Source organism: Balaenoptera acutorostrata, chromosome 5 (assembly GCF_949987535.1).
Source record: "Balaenoptera acutorostrata chromosome 5, mBalAcu1.1, whole genome shotgun sequence".
NCBI classification, from domain to species: domain Eukaryota; kingdom Metazoa; phylum Chordata; class Mammalia; order Artiodactyla; family Balaenopteridae; genus Balaenoptera; species Balaenoptera acutorostrata.
The window spans coordinates 44,756,267-44,779,099 of NC_080068.1; the positions used below are offsets into that span (position 1 = coordinate 44,756,267).

The 22,833-nt window shown below is 36.0% G+C and overlaps 1 protein-coding gene across 3 annotated transcripts in view; it reads right to left on the reverse strand.

Annotated features, from left to right (window-relative positions):
- Positions 1 to 2,657: 2,657 nt before the first annotated feature.
- LOC103016173 (uncharacterized) overlaps positions 2,658 to 22,833 on the reverse strand; it is a 31,922-nt gene continuing 11,746 nt past the window's right edge. For 2 of the 3 annotated variants that reach the window (XM_007165619.2, XM_007165617.2), the window contains 2 exons: positions 18,080 to 18,238; positions 2,658 to 3,418 (listed from right to left, as the gene is read on the reverse strand). In XM_007165619.2, coding sequence (XP_007165681.1) covers positions 3,281 to 3,418; positions 18,080 to 18,238 — 297 coding nt within the window. In that variant the 3' untranslated portion in view covers positions 2,658 to 3,280. The remainder of the gene's footprint in view (positions 3,419 to 18,079; positions 18,239 to 22,833) is intronic. The other variant, XM_028166316.2, reaches the window with a different exon arrangement.

A 22,833-nucleotide genomic window follows, 5' to 3' on the forward strand; every position in this document is an offset into this window, starting at 1 on the left:
AGCTTCATATTTATTGCTGTGATCATGTTTAAGAGCTACGGAAATCATGCATATGAAAAAGTGTCAAATGTTAATGTCTGTCTATATGTGCTAGGCAGTCCGAATACAAAAAAGGCTGGAGGGGAGTAGACACACATAGTTGTCCACCATGATGGGGATGAGTGCCCTTTTTGAAGCTTGCCTGGGCACCTGCAGGGACTCCCTACTTTTGCTTCTGTCTCTCTCCTGGGCTTCCCTGCTGTGAGTCTTCAGGAGAGTTCATGTGGAAGCTCTGTGATTTTGGTAACTTGGGAAAAGGAGATAAGCAGAAGGGAGGAGTCACAGTAGACTAAGTTCTAGATCACAGAATAGCTGTGATCCCCTGTATAGACACAGGAGATAAGGTCCAGTAGCAGTTTTGTGCGGAAAGGAAGAAGAATATATACGAGTTGTAGGATTTAATATTTCAGGTGTTCGCACGTTATCCAAGTGGATGTCTCCAGTAGAGAAAATGGTTTGGAATTCAGAAGGAAGGTTATTGCTGGAGAAGGCAATGCCATGGGAGTGAATAAAAGCACCCTGGAGAGTGTGGAAAAATAAGAGAACGGAAAGCTGACCTCTGCTGCAGTCCATCTGAGTGAATGAATGAATGCACGACTGAACTCCCAAGGTCTAGTCCACTTTCTCCACCCACACAGCAAGCAGTGTCTTCATTTGTTCATCTTTTTTCCTCTTACTATGTTAGCCCAGTGGACTCTGGCAAGTGACCTAACTTGTGCTTCAGTTTTCTTATCTGTAAAATGGAAATAATAATAGTACCTACCTCAGGGTTGTTGTGAGGATTAAATAAAAATAAAGTACTTCAACAGCTACTGGCATATCAGTGCTCAGTAACAATATTAACTGGACTGCCTTTACCTATTGAGATAAATTTGATTTCTAATAAGGTCCAATTCCCATCCCACTTATAAGCGTGCAGATCTTCCTCAGTGACTGGAGCCAGTGTTGATCATTATCTTTCTTGTATTTTTTCCCTGCCACACAATGCATCACTTAGTAGATGTTATTTTAACGTGTTTATGATCTTTGTTGGTCTTGCCTCCTCAACTGGAATGTACGCTTCCCTTAGGATCAGGACCATTTCTTATACTTCTATATACAGCCGTTAATTTCTCAAACATCTGTTATCTCTATCAATGTGGTAACTTAGAATAAATCCTAATGATTTAGGACTGTTTTGGTGCAGAGGAGGAACTCAACAATATTTGAATGCATAAATGAAAAATCTAAGGTTGTCTTAATATTTGTTTCTTTCTACTCAGGTACATTCTGCTAGATGTTGCACAAATAGCAGGGAAACACTTTACTAAATGAGTGCTTTGCTTACTTCTTCCTAGCAGCTTTCAACAGTTCATAAAAATAGAAGTCATCTGGAAAACTCTTAAACTCTATTTAAGACTGCCTAGGAAAACAGGTATTACATGGGCCGTGCTGCCTGGAACCAGGGTGATAGCCTGTGCTTTAAACACGCTGCAAGTGGAGGGAGGTTGCAAAGGCATTTTATTTATTTTTTAGGCTTCTGGGTCTTGGCATCCTAAAATGTAAAATTGGGGGTGGTGTGGTGGCTAGATTAGGTGTTAAATTTGATGTCTTTTGGCAATAAATATGCTAGTATTCGCTGGCAATCAGGATACAAATACATTGTTTTGTACATAATTATAAATTATAGAAATAATTGGAGGCAAATTTTATAGGGCTACAAAAATAATGGCAGCAAAATGCATGACAATATCTCCTCTCAATATTCCTTCAGATTCCTATCTCTACCCCCCCAAAACAACCTACTAACCTGGTCCAAAGCAAAATAGTACTGATGTGTGTTGTCTGGCCCACAATTAATTTAAGGGGTCAGATAATATACTCTGAGTTAAACATGTGGGTTTCGTGACTATATACCTCAGTCAGTACTTGAATCAGTAAAATCTCAGCCTTCTAGCTGTGTGATCTTGAACATGCCATTTAACATTGCTATTTTCTCATATGCAAAATAAAAATAATATGAACTAACATTACATAGCACTTACATGCCAGCCAGTTTTATGTGCTTTACATTATACTATCTTAATAGTTTTTACCTCTTCATGTCATTGTAAAATTTAATGAGACACCTCTCCCCCAAAGCACTTAGTACATATGTCAGACTATATTTTTTTTCCTGGGTATAAATTACAGAAACTCCAAAAGTTTCTAACATTTAAAATGCTTTAAAAAATATTTTGTGAATGCAAAGGTGATATTGTGCTGGAGGAATTGGGACCTATTTAAAATGCTGATATTTGATCATTATCAGAATTAAAATGAGTTCTCTGGTAGTCAGGAACCCCTGTTCTAATCTTTTTATTCTTCCCCATGAATCACTATGATTTTTATGATTTTTAAAACCTACTTTAGACCTCAAGATCCCACTTAGGAAATAGAATTCATGAAACTTTGTAACCAACTGCGAAGTGAAGTTGAACGTTTTGGGTTTTAGACATCTTAGTGATTCAAGGTTATTGGATGAAGTGTATCAGTTAAAAAGAAAAAAAAGCTGTTAGGGTGGTAAAATAGAAGACATGACCTGTGATTTATTAGAGAAATGATAAAGTTTCCTAATTTTTTAATCTTTACCCAAAGAAATGCCTAGTATAAAACACAATGGTTTGAATTTTCATTTCAAATGAAAGAATATGTAGAAGAGGTGACTGTGTATCTGGACTGTACTCGTGTAAGGATTCTTATTTCTAAGGGAATTTTAAGGTCATTTCTGAGTAAGGAGTAAGATGATGGGGATTTAATCAATGCCATAAATGCAATCATCTTTCCTATTAAGTAATAGTTAACACTTAAATAGCATTTTCTATGTGGTAGACAACAACTCTATGCGATATTATGATTATTAGCTCCATTTTAAAGATGAGGAAACAGGGTCAAAGGTTAACCAACTTGTCCAAAGTCATCTATATGGTATGTGGCAGAGTGGAGAGTTGAAGCTTGGCAGTCTGATTTCAGGGTATGTGCTTGTAGTATTAACAAAGAGAAGAGTAGTGGAGCAGTGGTTAAAAAAAAACAAATGGGATTACAGAAATGGGAGAGGTACAAAGACAAGAGTCAAGGAACACTAAAGGGACAAGGAAATACTTCCAACCCCCTTTTCCTCCATTCCTCCTACCACTAGAGAAGGCTTTTGTAATCGTTGGTTGTAGAACTCTATAATTACATATAACAATTTATTGGTACCTGCTAGGGATGGGGAGAAGGGTCAAGTTGGTATTACATTTGTACTTAAAAGAATGATGATGACTGAAAGGAGAATGGCCATGGTGATGACTATAATCTTTTTGAAGTGTTTCCACCATATCCTCCCAAGAATCTTTCTTGTTTTTTGGGATTCTTTGGCCTGAAATGAAAATAAACACAAATTTAATGTTTTCTTTCCATTTCTGGATTAATGTGCACACTACAATACTTATTAGAATGATTTAGAGGAACAGATTTAATTTGTGTTTGACCAATCACAGAAAGTCTCAATAGGTCTGAGCAGCTATTATAAAATGATGCACCAAGATTCTTTATTGTGTTCAGCTATACTTTTATTGGCTTTATTAATTTTGTGACCTTGAATAAGTTACTAACTCTCTGAACTTCAGTTTCCTCATCTTTACATCATGATTTTACTTAAATTCCACTATCCCCTACAACCCTATTTAAAATTGCTACCCCATCTCCATTCCAGAAGCCCTATTCCTCTTCAATACATTATTTTTCTCCAAAGTACTTATCTCTTATCTAACAATATGTACATTTTACTTAATTGTTGTTTGTTGAGAACGTAAGTTCTATGAAGGCAGGGATTTTTTGTCTGTTTCATTCACTGCTATATTCCCAACAGCGAACAACATAGAGCAGGTGTTCAATTATAATAGTATTTGTTGAAAAAATGAATGACTAAATCTATTAAATGAGGATAATAGCATCTGCCACATAGTAGCCCAGATTGTGAGGATTAACTGAGATAGTGAATATAGTATATCGAGACTGGATATAAGAATAAATTATGCCATTATTATAATTAATTAATATTCTGATGAATAATGAGATGGACTTCGTTAAGTATGATACAAAAAGTTTCATATCTTAACCTAATTAACCTAAACAAAATAGCTCACTTTTATTAAATTTTATTAAGATTATTGAAAGAATCCAAGGAGCAGTGGAGAGAAATGAAACATGGTCACACGAAATTGTGAAATCCTTCCCCCCACCCCCTGAAGTAAGCTTTATTGTTTTCATTTGGTCTACTCCTTTTTATTTTTAAAATATATGTAACTGCTTTTCATATAGTCGTGATACAAATAAATTGCTTGATGGTTACATGGATTTCTGCTATCTGCCACCTGGATAAGTAAAACTCTAACATATTTCAGTTATCTTTCTTCGTGCATCAGATCTGCTTTTTTACTCTCAGTATATATGGTGATTTCCCAAGAACAAAATCAAGGTATGTACATGATTACAGTGCATGCTATAAGTGGCATGAGTCCTGGTATGCCACTCAGATGGCCTCATGACTCTAGTATATGACAAGTTATGGGAGCCCCAGGTTTATATATCCAAGATGCTGGTGGTTATTCTCAAGGATCTGGCGTATGGAAGCTAGTGACTACATATACTTTCCAAGATGTTATAATTTATTGAATGCTTAAAATGCAGGTACTATAGGACATGCATTATATGTATTTTTGCATAATAATATGCAATACTTATAATAACCTTAGGTGAATATTCCTGTTCTATAGTGTTGAAGAAAATGAGGCTCAGAAAGGTTTAAGTTACTTGCCTCAGATTTAGAGTAAGTGGTGGAGCTGGAATTCAAATCTAGAATTGTATGACTCTATACTGCCTCGTGTAGAAACAGTGAATTAAGGTATAAATGGACTTTATATCTTTCTCTTAGATTATTTATTCTCTTTTATTAATGTAGTGTGTATATAGAGTTTGAAAAGTCAGAATTCTGTAAGGCTTATGAGTAAAAACTGCATTTTCCTGCTCTGCTCCTTCTCAACCTGATCCTATTTTTCAGAGGTAATCACTTTCAGCTCTTTTTTGTGTGTTTTGTTCATTGCTGTATCTCTATTTCCTGGAACAGTGGTTCTCACCCGGGGATAATTTTGCCCTCCAGAGGACTTTTGGCGATATCAGGAGACATTTTTGACTGTCATGACTGTAGGGGTGCTACTGGGCATCTAATGGATAGAAGCCAGGAATGCTGTTGAATATCCTACAATGCACAGGACAGTCCAGAGTGTGCCACGGTTGAGAAACCCTGACCTAGAACAGTGTCTGACATATAGTGGGTGCTCAGTAAATACTTGTTGAATGCACCTCATTTAGCTGTTTATTTTTTCCTGCTGTTTGTTTTCCTCTGTATTGCTAGAAAACATATATATATATATATATTTTTCTTGATTTTTCCTGTTTCCAACTATAGAAAAGGGGGTATAACTCCTACCATACCTCCAAACCCCCCCTTCCCCAAACACACACCTTTCCTTTCTTTCCTATTCTTTTTGTTTAATTAAAGCTTTGTAACTATTCCCTGAGACATGGAGCATGTTTGACTACATTGACTTTAATGTATAGCTTTTTGGTTTCTCTAGAGCTAATAATAGGTAGGTAGTTAAAATGTTTTCATTTATTAGTTTTTAATCTACCAACCAGTAATTCATTCCTAAACTCTCCAAAGGAGCTGGAAAATATCCTTCCTTTGATGGCTCCAATGTTGGAACCTTCTGCTTTATCTTGAAGTTCCTCACAGAGCCTTTTGATCTACTCCAATGTGGTTTGGTTGGGGTCTAGGTTTGCTATACCTATAGCTTTAATCTTCAGATCTTTCTGCACCAGTATCCTGGGAATGCCCTTCTCTTGTGCTGGGCCTTTTGTTTTTTCAGTCTCATTTCATTCCCTTTCTTGATTTATTTCCTTCTGTTGGTGAAAAATTTCTGCTGAAAACTGCTTAGAAAGGGTGAGTGGGAGATATGTTTCTGAGAATTTACATGCCTAGAAATGTCTTTATTCTACCCTTGGTAATTTGGGTATAGAAGTCTAGTGTGGAAATCATTTTCCTTCAGAAGTTTAAAAGCATTCCTTTATTTTTGTTTAGCACCATATATTGCTTTTGCAAAATCTGTTATTCTAATTGCCAAGTCTTTGTTTTTTCTCTCTCTCTAAAAACCTTCAGAATCTTCTCTTCCTTTTTAACGTTCTATAATTTCAAGATTACATGCCCTGCTATGATCCTCTTTTGTTGTTCATTGAATCTGTAAATTCATGTTATTTAGTTGTAGGATTTTTTCTTGTATTAATCTGATTATCTCCCCTCTGGTTCCTTCATTTTCTTTTTCTGAAAATCCTGTTATTCATATGTTGGATCTCTTAGACTGATTCTCTGTCTTTTCTCTCTCTTTCTGCTCTGCTCTCTGAGAGAATATCTCAACTTTATATTACAATCATTCTATTTAATTTAAAAATTTTACTGTTGTTTTAAATTCCAAAAGATCTTTTTGTTCTATGAATAAGCTGTTATGTAGCTTTCCATTCTTGTTTCAGGGTTGTACAATATTATCTTCTATTATTTCTCCCAAGACATTAGAGAGGTCTTTTTTTTTTTTAAATAAATTTATTTATTTTTGTCTGTGTTGGGTCTTTGTTGCTGTCTGTGGGCTTTCTCTAGTTGTGGTGGGTGGGGGCTACTCTTTGTTATGGTGGCTTCTCTTGTTGCGGAGCATGGGCTGTAGGCACACAGGCTCAGCAGTTGTGGCTCGCAGGCTCTAGAGCTCAGGCTCAGTAGTTGTGGCACATGGGCTTAGTTGCTCCGCGCATGTGGGATCTTCCCGGACCAGCAGCTTTTACTGCTCTAATGAGGCTCGAACCCATGTCCCCTGCATTGGCAGGCAGATTCTTAACCACTGCATCACCAGGGAAGCCCTGTTTGCTTCTTTTAAGTGAAGTATAATTTACAATACTGTGTTAGTTTCAGGTGCACAACACAGTGATTCAGATATACATACATATGTATATGTGTGTGTGTGTGTATATATATATATATATATATATATATATATATATATATATATATTCCTTTTCAGATTCTTTTCCACTATAGGTTATTACAAAATATTGAGTATAGTTCCCTGTGCTATACAGTAGGTCCTTATTGGTTATCTATTTTATACATAGTAGTGTGTTTATGTTGATCCCAAACTTCTAATTTATCCTTCCCCCCAGAGAGATTTTTTTTTTTAAATGAAGCTTTCTTTTGCTTCTGCATTATCTGTTTTGTCTGAGTTCCTTTTTTCTGTTTACTTTGATTTTTTTTTTATCATAGAGATTTTTCTCAAATATCTCATGATCTAAAATGATGATTGGAAACTCCATATGAGTGAGTGAGGGCTATCATTTGGTGGGCTTCACTATAGGATAATCTGGTATGAACCTGACTATTTCACTGGGGGAATGCCTCAATATCTGTCGGTCAGTATCTGTAGGTCTTTTTTCCTTGGCCTCGTGAGTTTTCTTAGGGAGGAATCCTCTAATCTCCTGCCTGGGTGAAGCTGACTGGGAGAGAGCTTGGGGAATGGTCACCCTATTCAGGATGCAGAGTTTTACTTAGTCCACCTAATTTTAATATGATGATCACTCTGGCCTTAACTGCACCTGGTAAATGAGTTTAGAATCTCTTAGGTCTGTTGTCTTTAGATAATACAATTTATTATCCTTTGTCAGGGGTAAGGAGAGGAAACTGTGGCTGTAAAAAGTCGGGAAGGGGCTCTACAGGTAAAATGTTCCTTTTAAAGACTTTATACCCAGTCTCTTCTTTCTAGACCCATACTGCTTTTAGAAGTACCGTGTGTCTACTTTTAGAAGTATGATGTGTGTCCAATTTCTGATCCTTTCCAAGGTTCTATGGCCGGGATCATTTGGCATCTTAATATCTTCTGCTATAAGCTTGTTTTTCGAGCTTTTACTGCTCTAATGAGGCTATTAAGTACTCAGAACCCATTTTCCTAGCTTCCAAAATTTTGAAATTTCTTTTCTCTTGTTCTTTTTCTAAAAAATCCTAGTGGTTTATACATTAAAATCTCTAATTGTTGTTTTACCTATCATTTTATTGGAGTTTTGAGAGGATACCAAAATAAATGTATATGTTTAATCTGCAAGTTAAAATCCATGACCTATATTTATCTGTAGGCAGACAGACAAAAAGCCTATTGGCCTACTTTTTGTTAAAAAGCCAAATCTGCTTTTTAAGAATAGTTGGGTCTTTTACAAAAAGATAGAGAAAATTAATTTAGCTAGGCAAAAATAGAGGGTTTAGTGAGAATGATTATGTGATATCTGTGTGAAAATAATCTGAGAACAATAGTAAAATATTTCAGTCAAATTTCATCTTTATTTTTTTTTCCTATTTTTTTTTTTTTTTTTTTTTTTGGCTGCACTGCGCATGGCATGTGGGATCTTAGTTTCCCGACCAGGAATCAAACCGGCAGCCCCTGCAGTGGAAGTGGGGAGTCTTAACCACTGAACCACCAGGGAAGTCCCAAATTTAATCTTTTATTGAGCTGCTTCTACTCAACTGGCTTCAAAGAAGAAGTCATTTTTTCCCATGTAATCATGAAAATACAATGTATACATAAAAGTGGGATTTGTTTGGAAGGCAGTAAAGTGAAAAAAAAAATCTCTTAATTTTTTTGCTATAACTTTCTGGGATTTAGATGTTGCCTCTTTTCTGATAAGAAAGAAACATGATATAATCTAATAAAAAAGTAATAGATCCAGTGATATAGTAGATTATGTAACCCTATAACCCTGCCACTATTACTACTCAGAAATGCTAGATAAAATATAAGAAGCAAACTTTTAAAATGCATAACTGATTTGGAAGAAAGTAAGAGTAAGGCCAAGTGCAGGAACCTAGGAAAGCAGTGAGAAGTTGCTCTGATGGTGCAGCTCCTCTGGATTTGGGAAGGTGATGATGTTGGCCTCTGCCATGCAGGCAGGGCTTAGGATTTAGTGCTCACAGCGGGCTAACCCTTGGGCTCACGTGAGGAAAGCAATGAAACTACTCAATTTCCATCCTTCCTGTTAACTAGGCTCAAAGCTTTGGAGTCTTTCTTGACTCTCTCACCTCATGGCCAATCTGTCAGCAACTCTAATTCGCTCCACCTTAAAAATATATCCAGAATCCAACCACTTCTCGTCACCTATATTGCAGTCAATATTCATTTAGTGTTACCTACACCTTTACCACTATCTATAGTTCCTTTAGAATTTCCTTTAGTGATAAACTTCCAGATGTGATAAAGACAGCCAGCTATCCACTGAAGACTTTAGTTCCCCTTCCATAATGTACAGTTGTTGCTGGCAAGAGACTGTCCAATCACAGACCACATTTCTCAGGCCTTTCACCCCACCCCTTGCTGTGTCCCCTCTCTACCCCATGTACCTATGCAAAGCTATAAGACTAATTCCTACCAATAGATTGTGAGTAGAAATGATGGGTGTCACTTTCGGGCTGAACTGGCTCAAAGCAAATGTGCTTCTTCCACTCCCTGTTTAACGAGCTGCCACCTGAAATTGAAAGATTCTGAGGGGCCAAAGGCAATGACAGAGTCACAAAATGGAAAAAACTTGGGTTTCTGGATTACCCTGTGGAAGTCTGCTCACTGAAAGCCTGCCTTATACTGTTATATACCGAGAAATTAACCTCTGTTGAGTTAAAACACTGAAAACTTGAGGTATGTTGGTATAGCTAATGTTTCTCTAATAGTGAAATTGTAGTAGGATGAGATGTTGTTATTATCAATACAGAACTCTAAAACATGTAGCACTGGCTTAGCCATCAGGTGGTAGGCACAGAAGAAACTGATATTAGAGTCTGGAAAGATAGAGACCAATGCTCTGCAGGGTAAAATATTTGCTAAAACTATTGCCTGTGATAATTTGGAAGGCAGACAAAATACTACTGAGTCTGTCCTTTTAGAAGAAAAGGTTGGAAAATAGAAAGGTAGTAGTGTGAGTTCTTGTTACTGGCTACATTTAGCAAGGCAACAACTGGCTGGTTTGCAAGAAGAAATGAAAAGGAATAGAGAGACTGCAGAAATGTGGAACATTGGAAGATTGGATAAGCTGATGGTTTTTGGGCCCAAATAATAAGACATTAGATTGAAAAGGCCTTTTAATGACAGATGCCCACTAAGATTCTACCCTTCCTCAATTACAAACCCCCCCAAACCTATTAAAAATGGGCAATGACTTGAAATGCAAATCAAAGTAAGATACCACTTCACACCTGGTAGGATGGCTATAATAAAAAAAAAGAAGGAAAAATAACAAGTGTTGAACAGGATGTGGAGAAATTGGAACCCTCTTACATTACTGGTGGGAAGGTAAAATGGTTCAACCACTGTGGAAAATAGTTTGGAAATTCCTCAAAAAGTTAAAATAGAATTACCATATAATCCAGCAATTGCATTCCTATGTATATACATAAAAGAATTGAAAACAACTATTCAAACAAAAACTTGTACACAAATGTTCATAGCAGCATTATTCACAGTAGCCAAAAGGCAGAAACAACACAAATGTCCATCAGTTGATGAATGGATAAACAAGTTGTGGTAAATCCATACAATGGAATATTATTCAGCCAAAAAGGAATGAAGTACTGATACATGCTACAACATGGATGACCCTCGAAAACATCATGCTAAGTGAAAGAAGCCAGACACAAAAGATAACAGATTGTATAATTCCATTTATATGAAATACTCAGAATTGGTAAATCCATAGAGACAGAAAGTAGATTATTGGTTGTTAGGGGCTGGGGAGTAATTGCTTAATGGGCATGAAGTTTCTTTTTGGGGTGATAAAATGTTTTGGGACTAGATAGAGGTGGTGGGTACACAACATTGTGAATGTACCAATTGCCACTGAATTGTATACTTTAAAATGTTAATTTTTTGTTACGTGAATTTTACCTCAATTACAAAAAGATTGTGCCCTGCATTAGAGATCAGATTAAGGGTATAAGTTTCCTATCCAACCAAGCCTAATGGTCTCAAGGTAGTTGCCTTTAACTTGAGAGGGAGGCATGAGCAAGGAAGCAAAGAAAATACATATTGGAAAGGATAAAAAAAAATCCAGTCATTTTTCATATATGATGGAATTTCTATGTAGAAAATGCAAATAAATCCACAGACAAACAATATTACCATAAAAGAGTTCAGCAAGACTTGGGATACAAAATCAGTATGCAAAAATTGACTGTGTTCCTATTAACCAAAAATTTTTTGAAAATGTAGTTTAAAAAATATCATATACAATAGCCACGAAAACTGTAAGATATCAAGAAATAAATCTCAGAAAAGTTGTACAAGACCCTTAGGGGAAAAATTATAAAACTCTACTGAAAGATTTTGAAAGAGACTTAGAAAAATGAAGAGACATAGCATGTTCAGAGAAGGGAAAACAGTATTTTAAAGGTGTCAGTTCTCCCCATATTAATGTAATTCCAACTAATACCCCAACAATTTGTGTGTGTGTGTGTGTGTGTGTGTGTGTAACTTGAGATGTAGAATCTAAAGTTCCCCGAAAGAGAAAGAAGCAAGCCTTGCCAACATAATTTCCAAAAAAGAGAAAGTAGACGAACTTGCCCTATAAGATATTAAGACTTCTCATAAAACCACAGTAACTAAAATGGTGTAGTACTGGCCCAAGGAAATAGAAATAGATCAGAAGAATATAATACATACGAATCAAAAGAACGAAAATTGTTTACATATGAAAACATTATACGTGGCAAGGTTGGCATTACAAACCAAATGGGAAAGGCTGAGCTATTTAATAAATGGTCATTTGGGCAACTGGTTATTTATACAGAAAATAATAAAATTTGATTCCTACCTCATATTTTATGCAAAAATAAAATTCCAGATGTTTTAAAGATTCATGTTTAAGAAGCAGGAATAAAAACTTTTAGGAGACAACATAAGAGCATCTTTATAACCTGGGGAAAGGAAGGTGTTCTTAAGACACAGAAAGCATAAAGGGCAAGACTGATACATTTGCCTACATGAAAGTTAAAGACGTCTGTCCTGATAAATGGATAAAGAAGAAGTGGTACATATATACAATGGAATACTACTCAGCCATAAAAAAATGAAATAGTGCCATCTGCAGCAACATGGATGCAGCTAGAGATTATCATACTAAGTAAGTCAGAAAGAGGAAGACAAATACCATATGATATCATTATATATGGAATCTAAAATATGACACAAAGGAACCTATCTATGAAACAGAAACAGACTCACGGGCATAGAGAGAAGACTGGTGGTTGCCAAGGGGGAGGGGGTTGGGAAGGGATGGATTGGAGGATGGGGTTAGCAGATGTAACCTTTTATATATAGAATGGATAAACAACAAGGTCCTACTGTACAGCACAGAGAACTATATTCAATATCCTATGATAAATCATAATGGAAAAGAACATAAAGAATGTATATATATTGTTATATATGTATAACTGAATCACTTTGCTCTATAGCAGAAATTAACACAATAGTGTAAATCAACTACACTTTAATAAAAAAAAATAGTAAAGAGAAAAGACTTCTGTCCTAAAAAAGACACTATACACAAAGTTAAAATCAAGCCACATACAGGGAGAACATATTTACACTTTCTACAACTAGGTATTAGGATGAAGAATTATATACTCATTCATTATTCTAATAGTTATAAAATTAGTATTTTATATATATACTAAATTATTAAAAAAGATAAGCACCCCATTAGCAAAATGGGCAAAGGATATCAACAGGCCACTCACAGAAGAAACTCTAATGGTTAATAAACAAAAATTGCTCTCTGTCATCCCAAATTAGGGAAATGCAAATCAAGACAATAGTTACTTTCTTTCCCCTACCAGACTGTTAAAAGTTATAATCTAATAATCTCAGGTTTTGGAAAGACAGTGTGGAGCGACGGGGCATCTCGTACAGCGCCGATGGGAGTATAAACTGGCACAACACTTTGGAAAGCAATTTTGAAACATTTGGCTAATTCAAAGGTGCACATATTTTAAGATCCAGCAATTCCATTTCTATGTATATATTATAGAACGGTGGGTCAAAAATGGGATCTAGCATCCCAGGGGGTTGTAAAAGATGACCCACTGGAGAGCAGGAAAATAATATTAGAACCATATCTATTTGTTCATTTTAATCTAAGAAACAAGAAGGAAATGAAAATATTTAAAATTTAACATATGGATAGGCACTGATATCTTCCCTAGGTATGATGTAAAATGGTAAATCATGAAAGTTAAGATGTTTTGAGGGTAGAGAGGAAATGCCACAGTGATGCAGAGTTGGCCACTGCAGACCCCTTTTTTTTTTTTTTTTTTTTTTAAATAAATTTATTTATTTATTTTTGGCTGAGTTGAGTCTTTGTTGCTGCGCGTGGGCGTTTCTCTAGTTGCAGCGAGTGGGGGCTACTCTTCGTTGCGGTGCGCGGGCTTCTCATTGCAGTGGCTTCTCTTGTTGCAGAGCACGGGCTCTCGGTGCGCGGGCTTCAGTAGTTGTGGCTCGTGGGCTCTAGAGCGCAGGCTCAGTAGTTATGGCGCACGGGCTTAGTTGCTCCGCGGCATGTGGGATCTTCCCGGAGCAGGGCTCGAACCCGTGTGCCCTGCATTGGCAGGCGGATTCTTAACCACTGTGCCACCAGGGAAGCCCACTGCAGACCCCTTTGTCCACTCTCTTGTAGTGTATTGCAATACCTACAATTTATATGGGTAAGTGAATTATGGGTAATACATGGGTAATATTATTTAGTTTTAACTAAGCTAAAGTAGACATGTGGCTTAATTATACTAACAAGGCAAAGATAAACAAGAAAATGACAAAGAGGATATATCTCTGCTTCTAGTTTGAACACTCTACCTGCCATATTTAGAGACTTAAAAAATAGTCATTTGTAATCAAATCTGACTTTTAATCACACTATCATTAAAATACATTATTAAAATTTTTCTTAATCAGAGAGACATAGTTTTAATTTTCTTAAGAAAAGTTATTTAATATTTTATTTCATCTTTGTCTCATTCTTTTAATTTCTACTTAGTATGTTTTAATATATAACATTATTATAGAAGAATATATATAATTTATATATATTTAAATGCATTCTCAAGAATATTTTATGAATAAGTATATATGATCAAAAAACTCTATAGACCATTGTCTTAGAAACATTTTGTAAATGTGTACTAAAAGACATGTACAAGGGTGTTCAGTGTAGTGTTCATAATAAAGAAGTTGGAATCTACATTAATATTTATTAAAAGGGGAAAGGATAAGTTATTTCTGTATTTCTTAAAATAGTAATGATATGCTGTCAGAAGCTAAATTGATAAATTAGAGCTAAGTGTATCAAAATGAATACATTTCAAAAACATAATGTTGAACTAAAAACTCAGGTTTCAGAAGGATAGGTTCATTATAATGTCATAAATACAAAGTTTAAAAATGCAAACCAATACTACAGATACATATATAGCTACACATATATAGCAGAGGAATCAAAACATGCATACAAATGATTCAAGTCAAATTCACGACAGTGGTTCTTCTGGTGAGGGAGTGGAATGGGTTTGGGAAAGGTACACAGGGGACTTTAATTATATGTATAATTTTATTTCTTTAAGAAACAAAGGCCCAAACCAAATGTGGCAAAATATTAAGTCCAGATAAAGCTGGCTGATGATTACAAGGGTATTAGATATATTATTCTCAGAACTTTTTCATAGGGACTTCCCTGGTGGTCCAGTGGTTAAGAATCCGTCTAGCAATGCACAGGATGGTGGTTCAATCCCTGGTCTGGGAACTAAGATCCCACATGCCGCAGGGCAACTAAGCCCGCGCCACAGCTACTGAGCCTGCTCGCTCTGGAGCCCACACGCCACAACTAGAGAAAGGCCTGTGCACCGCAACAAAGAGCCTGCACGCCGCAACAGAAGATCCCGTGTGCTGCAACTAAGACCCAAGGCAGCCAATAAATAAATAAATAAATATTTTAAAAAACCCTTTTCATATACTTGAAATAAATGTTGAATGAGGTAATATTGATTGTGGAATTTTCTGACTGTAATTTCAAAATGCGTTGTAAAAATGTAGGTACTATCAGATATCCACTATTTGGCTGTTATTTGGCTGTTATGCTTTATCCGTCTATTATGACACTTAACACATACTTTATATTGCAGTTAGGTTTATACAAATATGTCTCCTGCAGTAGATTAAACTGTGGCAAGTATCTTATTCCATTCTTTTATCCCTGAAGATGACAAGCATAATATCCTGTATATAACAGGCCCCCAAAGAATGTTTATTAATGAACAATGAATGAATCTAAATGGCTTGGACAGTTTTATCTGAACTCTTGTGTTATAACTCTCATAAAGACAACAACTGCAATGCTAGACAATGATTTACTTTATTAATTCTTCTTTGTAGATTATATAAACTGATGTGACCTCATCTTTTTCCTGCTATAAAAACAATGTAGAGGATTGCTTTGTTTAAGTAAGTAGTGTTTAATTTAACTAACATTGAGTGCTTGTTTGCTGGGGTTGTGGCTATCATATTCATCCTTATTATTCTTAGTGTCTATTATAGAGCCTGCTAGACAGTAGATCTTCAAAAGATATTTGTTTAATTGATCAATAAATACAAGGTACAGGGATGGCATAGATGAGAGAGGCATAAACTCAGCCTGGGCAGTGGATGAGGAGATGATTCTTGAGTTGGGTTTTGATGGATGAGTAGAAGTTTTCCAGGGCAAGGAAAAAGAGGGAACAGTATGCATAAAGGTGTGAAATAATGCAACAGGTATTTTGGAGAACTACAAATAGTTGGATATTTTTTGAGATTTATAAACTACAAGACATGACCTCTGGGTGATATGACTGGCAATATAGTCAGAAGAAAGCTCATTAAGTTAGGGAGGTTGGACTCTACCCTGCTTGGACAAAGGGGCACCACTAGAGGGTTTTAAAAAGGCTACAGATAACGCTCATACTTGCATTTTTTTTTTTTTTTTTTTTTTTTTTTTTTAAATTTATTTATTTTATTTATTTTTGGCTGTGTTGGGTCTTCGTTTCTGTGCGAGGGCTTTCTCTAGTTGTGGCAAGCGGGGGCCACTCTTCATCACGGCGCGCAGGCCTCTCACTATCGCGGCCTCTCTTGTTGCGGAGCACAGGCTCCAGATGCGCAGGCTCAGTAATTGTGGCTCACGGGCCCAGTTGCTCCGCGGCATGTGGGATCTTCCCAGACCAGGGCTCGAACCCGTGTCCCCTGCATTAGCAGGCAGACTCCCAACCACTGCGCCACCAGGGAAGCCCTTGCATTTTAAAAGAATACTCTAGTGTCGGTGTGGAGGATGACTGGAGCAGAGTAGAACCAAAAATAGGGAGAACAATTAAATCTGGGAATTACCACAGTCAGACAAGAGATAATTGATCTTGGAGTGAGACAGTGAGTGGCATTGGGATGGGCAGAAGGTGTGTTCAAAAGAGATTTAGCTATCTGTGGAATATTATTTAGCAATGATAAGGAGTAACATATTAACACACAACAACATGAATATAAAACACATTATATTAAGTAAAAGATGTCAAACACAAAAGACTGTATTGTATGATTCTATTCATACGACGTTGTAGAAAAGACAACACTATAGTGACAGAAAACAGATTAGTGGTTGGTTGGGGTCAGGGTTGGTGAAGAGTCAACTACAAAGGAGGGCAGATTTTAGGATGGAAGAGCTAGTCCACAACTTGATTGTGGTCACACAATTGTACACAATTACCACAATTTGTCAAACTCCACACTTAAACTGGGTGAATATATGTGAATAATACCTTGGTAAATTGTTTTGAAAGGTGAAAAAAACGAGGCTTAGAACAAAAAAGATTTAGGAAGTTGAATCAATAGAACTTGATGAGTAAAAAGTAGTGTGTATACTTTGCTTTATATGGTGGCTGTGTTCCTAGAAAAGATCTGTAAAAATAAAATTTAAAATGCTCGAAGCGGGGGAATTCCCTGGCAGTCCAGTGGTTAGGACTCCGAGCTTCCACTGCAGGAGGCACAGGTTCGATCCCTGGTTGGGGAACTAAGATCCCACAGGTCTCGAGATGCAGCCAAAAAAAAAAAAAAAATGCTCAAAAGGAACTGTTGAACACTTGGTGATTGTTTTAAAACTATTTTCTAATAGAGAATTTCAGACACATACAAAAGTTGACAGGATGGTATAATGAACCCTTGTATACTCAGCATCCAGATTTAACCATTGTCAATTTATGGCCAATTTTGTTTAATTTATACACCATTCTACTCCTCCACTCGAACTATTTTGAAGCAAATCTCAGATGTTACATAATTTCATTCGTAAATATTTTAGTATGTATCTCTAATAAGTAATGACTCTTTTAAAAACATAACCACAATGCCATTATCACACCTAAAAATTAATTATATTCCTAAACCTCATCTAATATCCAGCTAGAGTTCAAATATCTATTTGTCTCATGAAGTTGTAAATTTTCATTTTTATAGTTTGTTTGAATCAAAATCCAAATAAGAACCACACATTGCAATTGATATACCTTTTAAGTCCTTTTATTGGTAAGTTTCCCTCTCCTTTTTTTCCCTTGCAATTTATTTGTTGACTAACCTGTGTGTTTCTTAATGTAAGAAACCATTCTGTTACACAAATAACCACTTTCTACTTTAATGGGCTTTAAAATTTGGATTGTTTTATAATTATTCTTTTAATATTTTAGTTGCATTTCAATAATTTTTGATAAAGCCATAGTTTGGTGACATAGGATTATCTCACCAAGTGTCCCAGTATGTTTTTGCTTTTGGCAGTTTGTCTCAAGGGCAATGATCCTATGACTTAGAGCACTGTTTGGGTATTAAGACAGCTGTGTAACACTCACAGTTGTTTGCAGATCATCTGTTCTATCAGTGAAGATATTCAATCTTTCTTCTCTTTCCAAAATTTTATCGATATTTTGGGTCATAACATTTTTTACATCAGTTACTTGACTCTTCAGTGCGGATATCAAGCTGTCCTCTTGATTTTTATTGTATTTCATCTACATAGAAGTGAAATATAATATACATTTTATTTTCTATAAATGAGATCTATTGTAATATATTGTACAAATTAGAACAAAGGTGTCAAAGGCATATCTCACTTGTATTTCAGCATAAGGAATCAACTAAGCCTCAAATTGTCCTACCATAATCTTGCAGAAAAAATGAGGGGTGGCGGGAGAGGGAATATATCAACGTATTCAATCAGCAGTGGATTTTTAAAGAATTTAAATTGTGTATTTATTTGAATAGACTTTTTAAAAGAGCAGTTTTAGGTTCATGGTAAAATTGAGTGGAAATTACAGAGTTCCTGCATGCTCCTTACCCCCCATACATGCACGGCCACCCTCACTATCAACATGCTGCGCTTGAGTGGTCCATTTGTCACAATGGATGACCCTATATTGATGCATCATTATCATCCAAAGTCCATAGTTTCCATTAGGGTTCACTGTTAATATTGTACATTCAGTGGATTTTGACAAATGTCTAATGACATGTATTCATCATTACAGTATCATACAGAACAGTTTCACTGCCCTTAAAATCCTCTGTGCTCCACCTATTCATACTCCCTTTTCCCCTAAGCCCTCGCAAAAACTGGTCTTTTTACTGTCTCCATAGTTTTGTCTTTTCCAGAATATCATATAGTTAGAGTCATACAGTATGCAGTGTTTTCAGATTGGCTTCTTTCACTTAGCAATATGCATTTAAGTTTCCTCCATGTCTGCTCATGGTTTAATAGCTCATTTCTTTTTAGTGCTGAATAAGAGTCCATTGTTTGGATGTACTGTAGTTTATTTATCCATTCACCTATGGAAAGACATCTTGATTGCTGCCATGTCTTTGCAATTATGGATAAAGCTGCTGTAATATCCATATACAGGGTTTTGTGTGGATATAATTTTCAACTCCTTTGGGTAAATACCGAGGAGCACTATTGCTGGATCATATGGTAAGAGTATGTTAGTTTTGTAAGTAACTGCCAAATTGTCTTCCAAAGTGACTATACCATTTTGCATTCCCATCAGCAGTGAATAAGAGTTCCTATTGCTCCACATCCTTGCCAGCATTTGGTGTTGTCAGTGTTTTGAATTTTGGCCATTCTAAGAGGTGTGTTAGGGGTATTTCATTGTTGCTATAATTTGCAATTCCCTAATGACATACGATGTTGAGCCTTTTCATATGCTTATTTGCCATCTGTATATCTTCTTTGGTGAGGTATCTATTCAAATATTTGGCCCATTTTAAAAATTGGGTTGTTTGTTTTCTTACTGTTGAGTTTTAGGAGTACTTTGTATATTTTGGGTTACAGTCCTTTATCAGATTTGCCTTTTGCAAATATTTTCTCCCAGTCTGTGGCTTGTCTTCTCATTCTCATGACAGCTTCTTGATCCAGTTTGACAATCTCTGTCTTTTAATTGGTGTATTTAGACCATTAACTTTTTAATTTAATTTTAATTAATTAATTTATTTATTTATTTATTTATTTTTGGCTGAGTTGGGTCTTCGTTGCTGCGTGCAGGCTTCCTCTAGTTGCGGTGAGCAGGGGCTACTCTTTGTTGCGGTGCGCGGCCTTCTCATTGCGGTGGCTTCTCTTTGTTGCGGAGCACGGGCTCTAGGCACGCGGACTTCAGTAGCTGCAGCACGTGGGCTCAGTAGTTGTGGCTCGTGGGCTCTAGAGTGCAGGCTCAGTAGTTGTGGCACATGGCCTTAGTTGCTCCATGGCATGTGGGATCCTCCTGGACCAGGGCTTGAACTGTGTCCCCTGCATTGGCAGGCAGATTCTTAACCAGTGCACCACCAGGGAAGTCCTAGGCCATTAACTTTTAAAGTGATTATTGATATAGTTGGATTAATATCTACCATATTTGTTACCATTTTCTATTCATTGCTCTTGTTCTTTGTTGCTATTTTTGTCTTCCACTCTATCCATATTAAAAATGACCTCTACATCTGGAGAAAACCGTAATTTGAAAAGATACATGCACCCCAATGTTTACTGCAGCACTATTTACAATAGCCAAGACATGGAAGCAACCTAAATGTCCATTGACAGAGGAATGGATAAAGAAGATGTGGTATATATATACAATGGAATATTACTCAGCCATAAAAAAGAATGAAATAATGCCATTTGCAGCAACATGGATAGATCTAGAGATTACCATACTAAGTGAAGTAAGACAGACAAAGACAAATATCATATTATATTGCTTATATGTGCAATCTAAAAAAAAAAAAGACACAAATGAACTCATTTGCAAAACAGAAAGAGACTCACAGACATAGAAAACAAACTTATGGTTACCAAGGGGGACAGTGTGGGGAGGGATAAATTAAGAGTTTGGGATATATACACTACTACTTATAAAATAGATAATCAACAAAGACCTACTGTATAGCACAGGGAACTACAGTCAACTATATTCAATGATACTCAAAGTACTCAATACTTTGTAATAACCTGTAAGGGAAAAGAATCTGAAAGAGAATATATATATAACTGAATCACTGTGCTGTACACCTGAAACTAACATGGCATTGTAAATCAACTATACTTCAATAAAAAATGATCTCTAAGATATAGTGTTATATTTAAAAAGTAAGCTGCAGCTGCAGAAGAGTATTAAATAACTTATCAAGCACTTAGTATGTGCCAGGCACTGTTTTAAGCACTTCACAAGTATTAGTTCATTTAATTCCCAAACCATTATATAAAGTACTACTCTTTTCATCTTTTATTTTCTAAATAAGAAAACTCAGACTGAGAGAAGTTAATATATTGCCCAATGTTACACAGCTAGAGGCAAAACAACGATTCAGACTAAGAAGCTCTAGAGATTAAGCCTTTACCTATTGTACTAATGATCCCAGTTTTGTGAATTTATATATATATATAAAATTCTGGAAGCTTACACACCAAACTGTTCAGAGTGTTCGCCTCAGGGGGGTTTGATTGAGATTGTAGGAGATATTTATATTTCACTTTATATACTTTTGTATTATCTCACTTTACTAATGAGCATTATTTTTTAAATATAAAAATGATATTAAAATCCCCTGCTCTTTAGCAAGTGATCAAATCCACCTTAAACAGAACTCTGATCTTGGTCACTGGACCATGCAACTTACAATTGATGTTCTGTGAGGAGTTCACTAGTTGGATGTAGAAAAGAGGGAATTCCTAGTTGAACTGTGTCCCCCCAAAAAGATTCTTTGAAGTCCTAATTCTGGATACTTGTGAATGTGACCTTATTTGGAAATAAGGTTTTGGTGGCTTGTGTTAAGAAATGTTTAGTGGATGCCTCTATGGCTCATGGGTTAAAATTTTTTTATTAAGACATAATCAAGTTAAGATATAGCACAGGGAACTCTACTCAGTGCTCTGTGGTGACCTAAATGGGAAGGAAATCCAAAAAAGAGTGGATATATGTATATGTATAACTGATTCACTTTGCTGTACAGCAGAAACTAACACAACACTGTAAAGCAACTACAGTCCAATAAAAATTAATTAAAAAAAGACATAATCAAGTTAAGATAAATGGTGAATCTTTGATTTTTCTTTTTATTCCATTTCTCTTTTTCTCTCCTTTTAAAAAATGCTTAATCTTTTAAGATTAAGAGACTCATCTAAGTTTTGTTAAGATAATGTATTCATAGTCCATTCAATGGCATTTGGTACATTTATATATATAAATATATTTAAAACTCTCTCAAAACTACTTTTTTTTTGCTGTGTGCACTTTGCTAATTATAGTATAAAAAAGTCAACACCTTTTATAAAATTTTCTACAGATTTGAAGCTCACCAGGTTAGTTTATACATGTTAAACAAATTTCTTTGATGTCAGATGTGTTAACTGCTTAAAATGTGCATATTTTCGCATGGTTTTCAGGGAGCTATGTTAATTATATATTTTAGCTGTGTTGAGTATTGCAGAATTCTCCATAAGAGAATATAAAAATTTAATATATCTATCCTTAGTTATTTCTTCAGGCATTGTGGTGGACTCACCCTATGGGGACCCCCACTGAGTCACATCTTTATAAAATTCCCTCCCCTTCAGTGTGATCTGCACCTAACGAATGGAAGCAAAGGGGATGGATGTCACTCCTGTGATTACCTCATATTATATAATATTTAGCAGACTGGAGTGAGAGATTCCTCTGCTGGCCTTGAAGAAGCAAGCAGCTGTGCTGAGGACGCCCTTGTGGCAAAGAACTGCTATCAGTCTTTAGGACCGAGGGTGTCCTCCAGCCAACAGCCAGCAAAAAGTTGCAACCCTCGCACAGCTCTTAGGAGATAAATTCTGCAACAATCTGAATGAGGCTGGAAGCAGATTCTTCCCCAGAGTTTCCAGATGAGAACATAGTCTGGCTGACACACTCACTGCAGCCTTGTGAGACCCTGAGCAGAAAACCCAGTTAAACCATGCCTTGATTCCTGACTCATAAAAACTGTGAGATAATAAATGTGTGTTGTTTTAGGCTGCTGATTTGTGGTAATTTGTTACCATACAAATTTGTTACCATAAATAGAAAACTAATGCAGGTATACTTAAAATATTTTATTATGGAAAAGTTCAAAC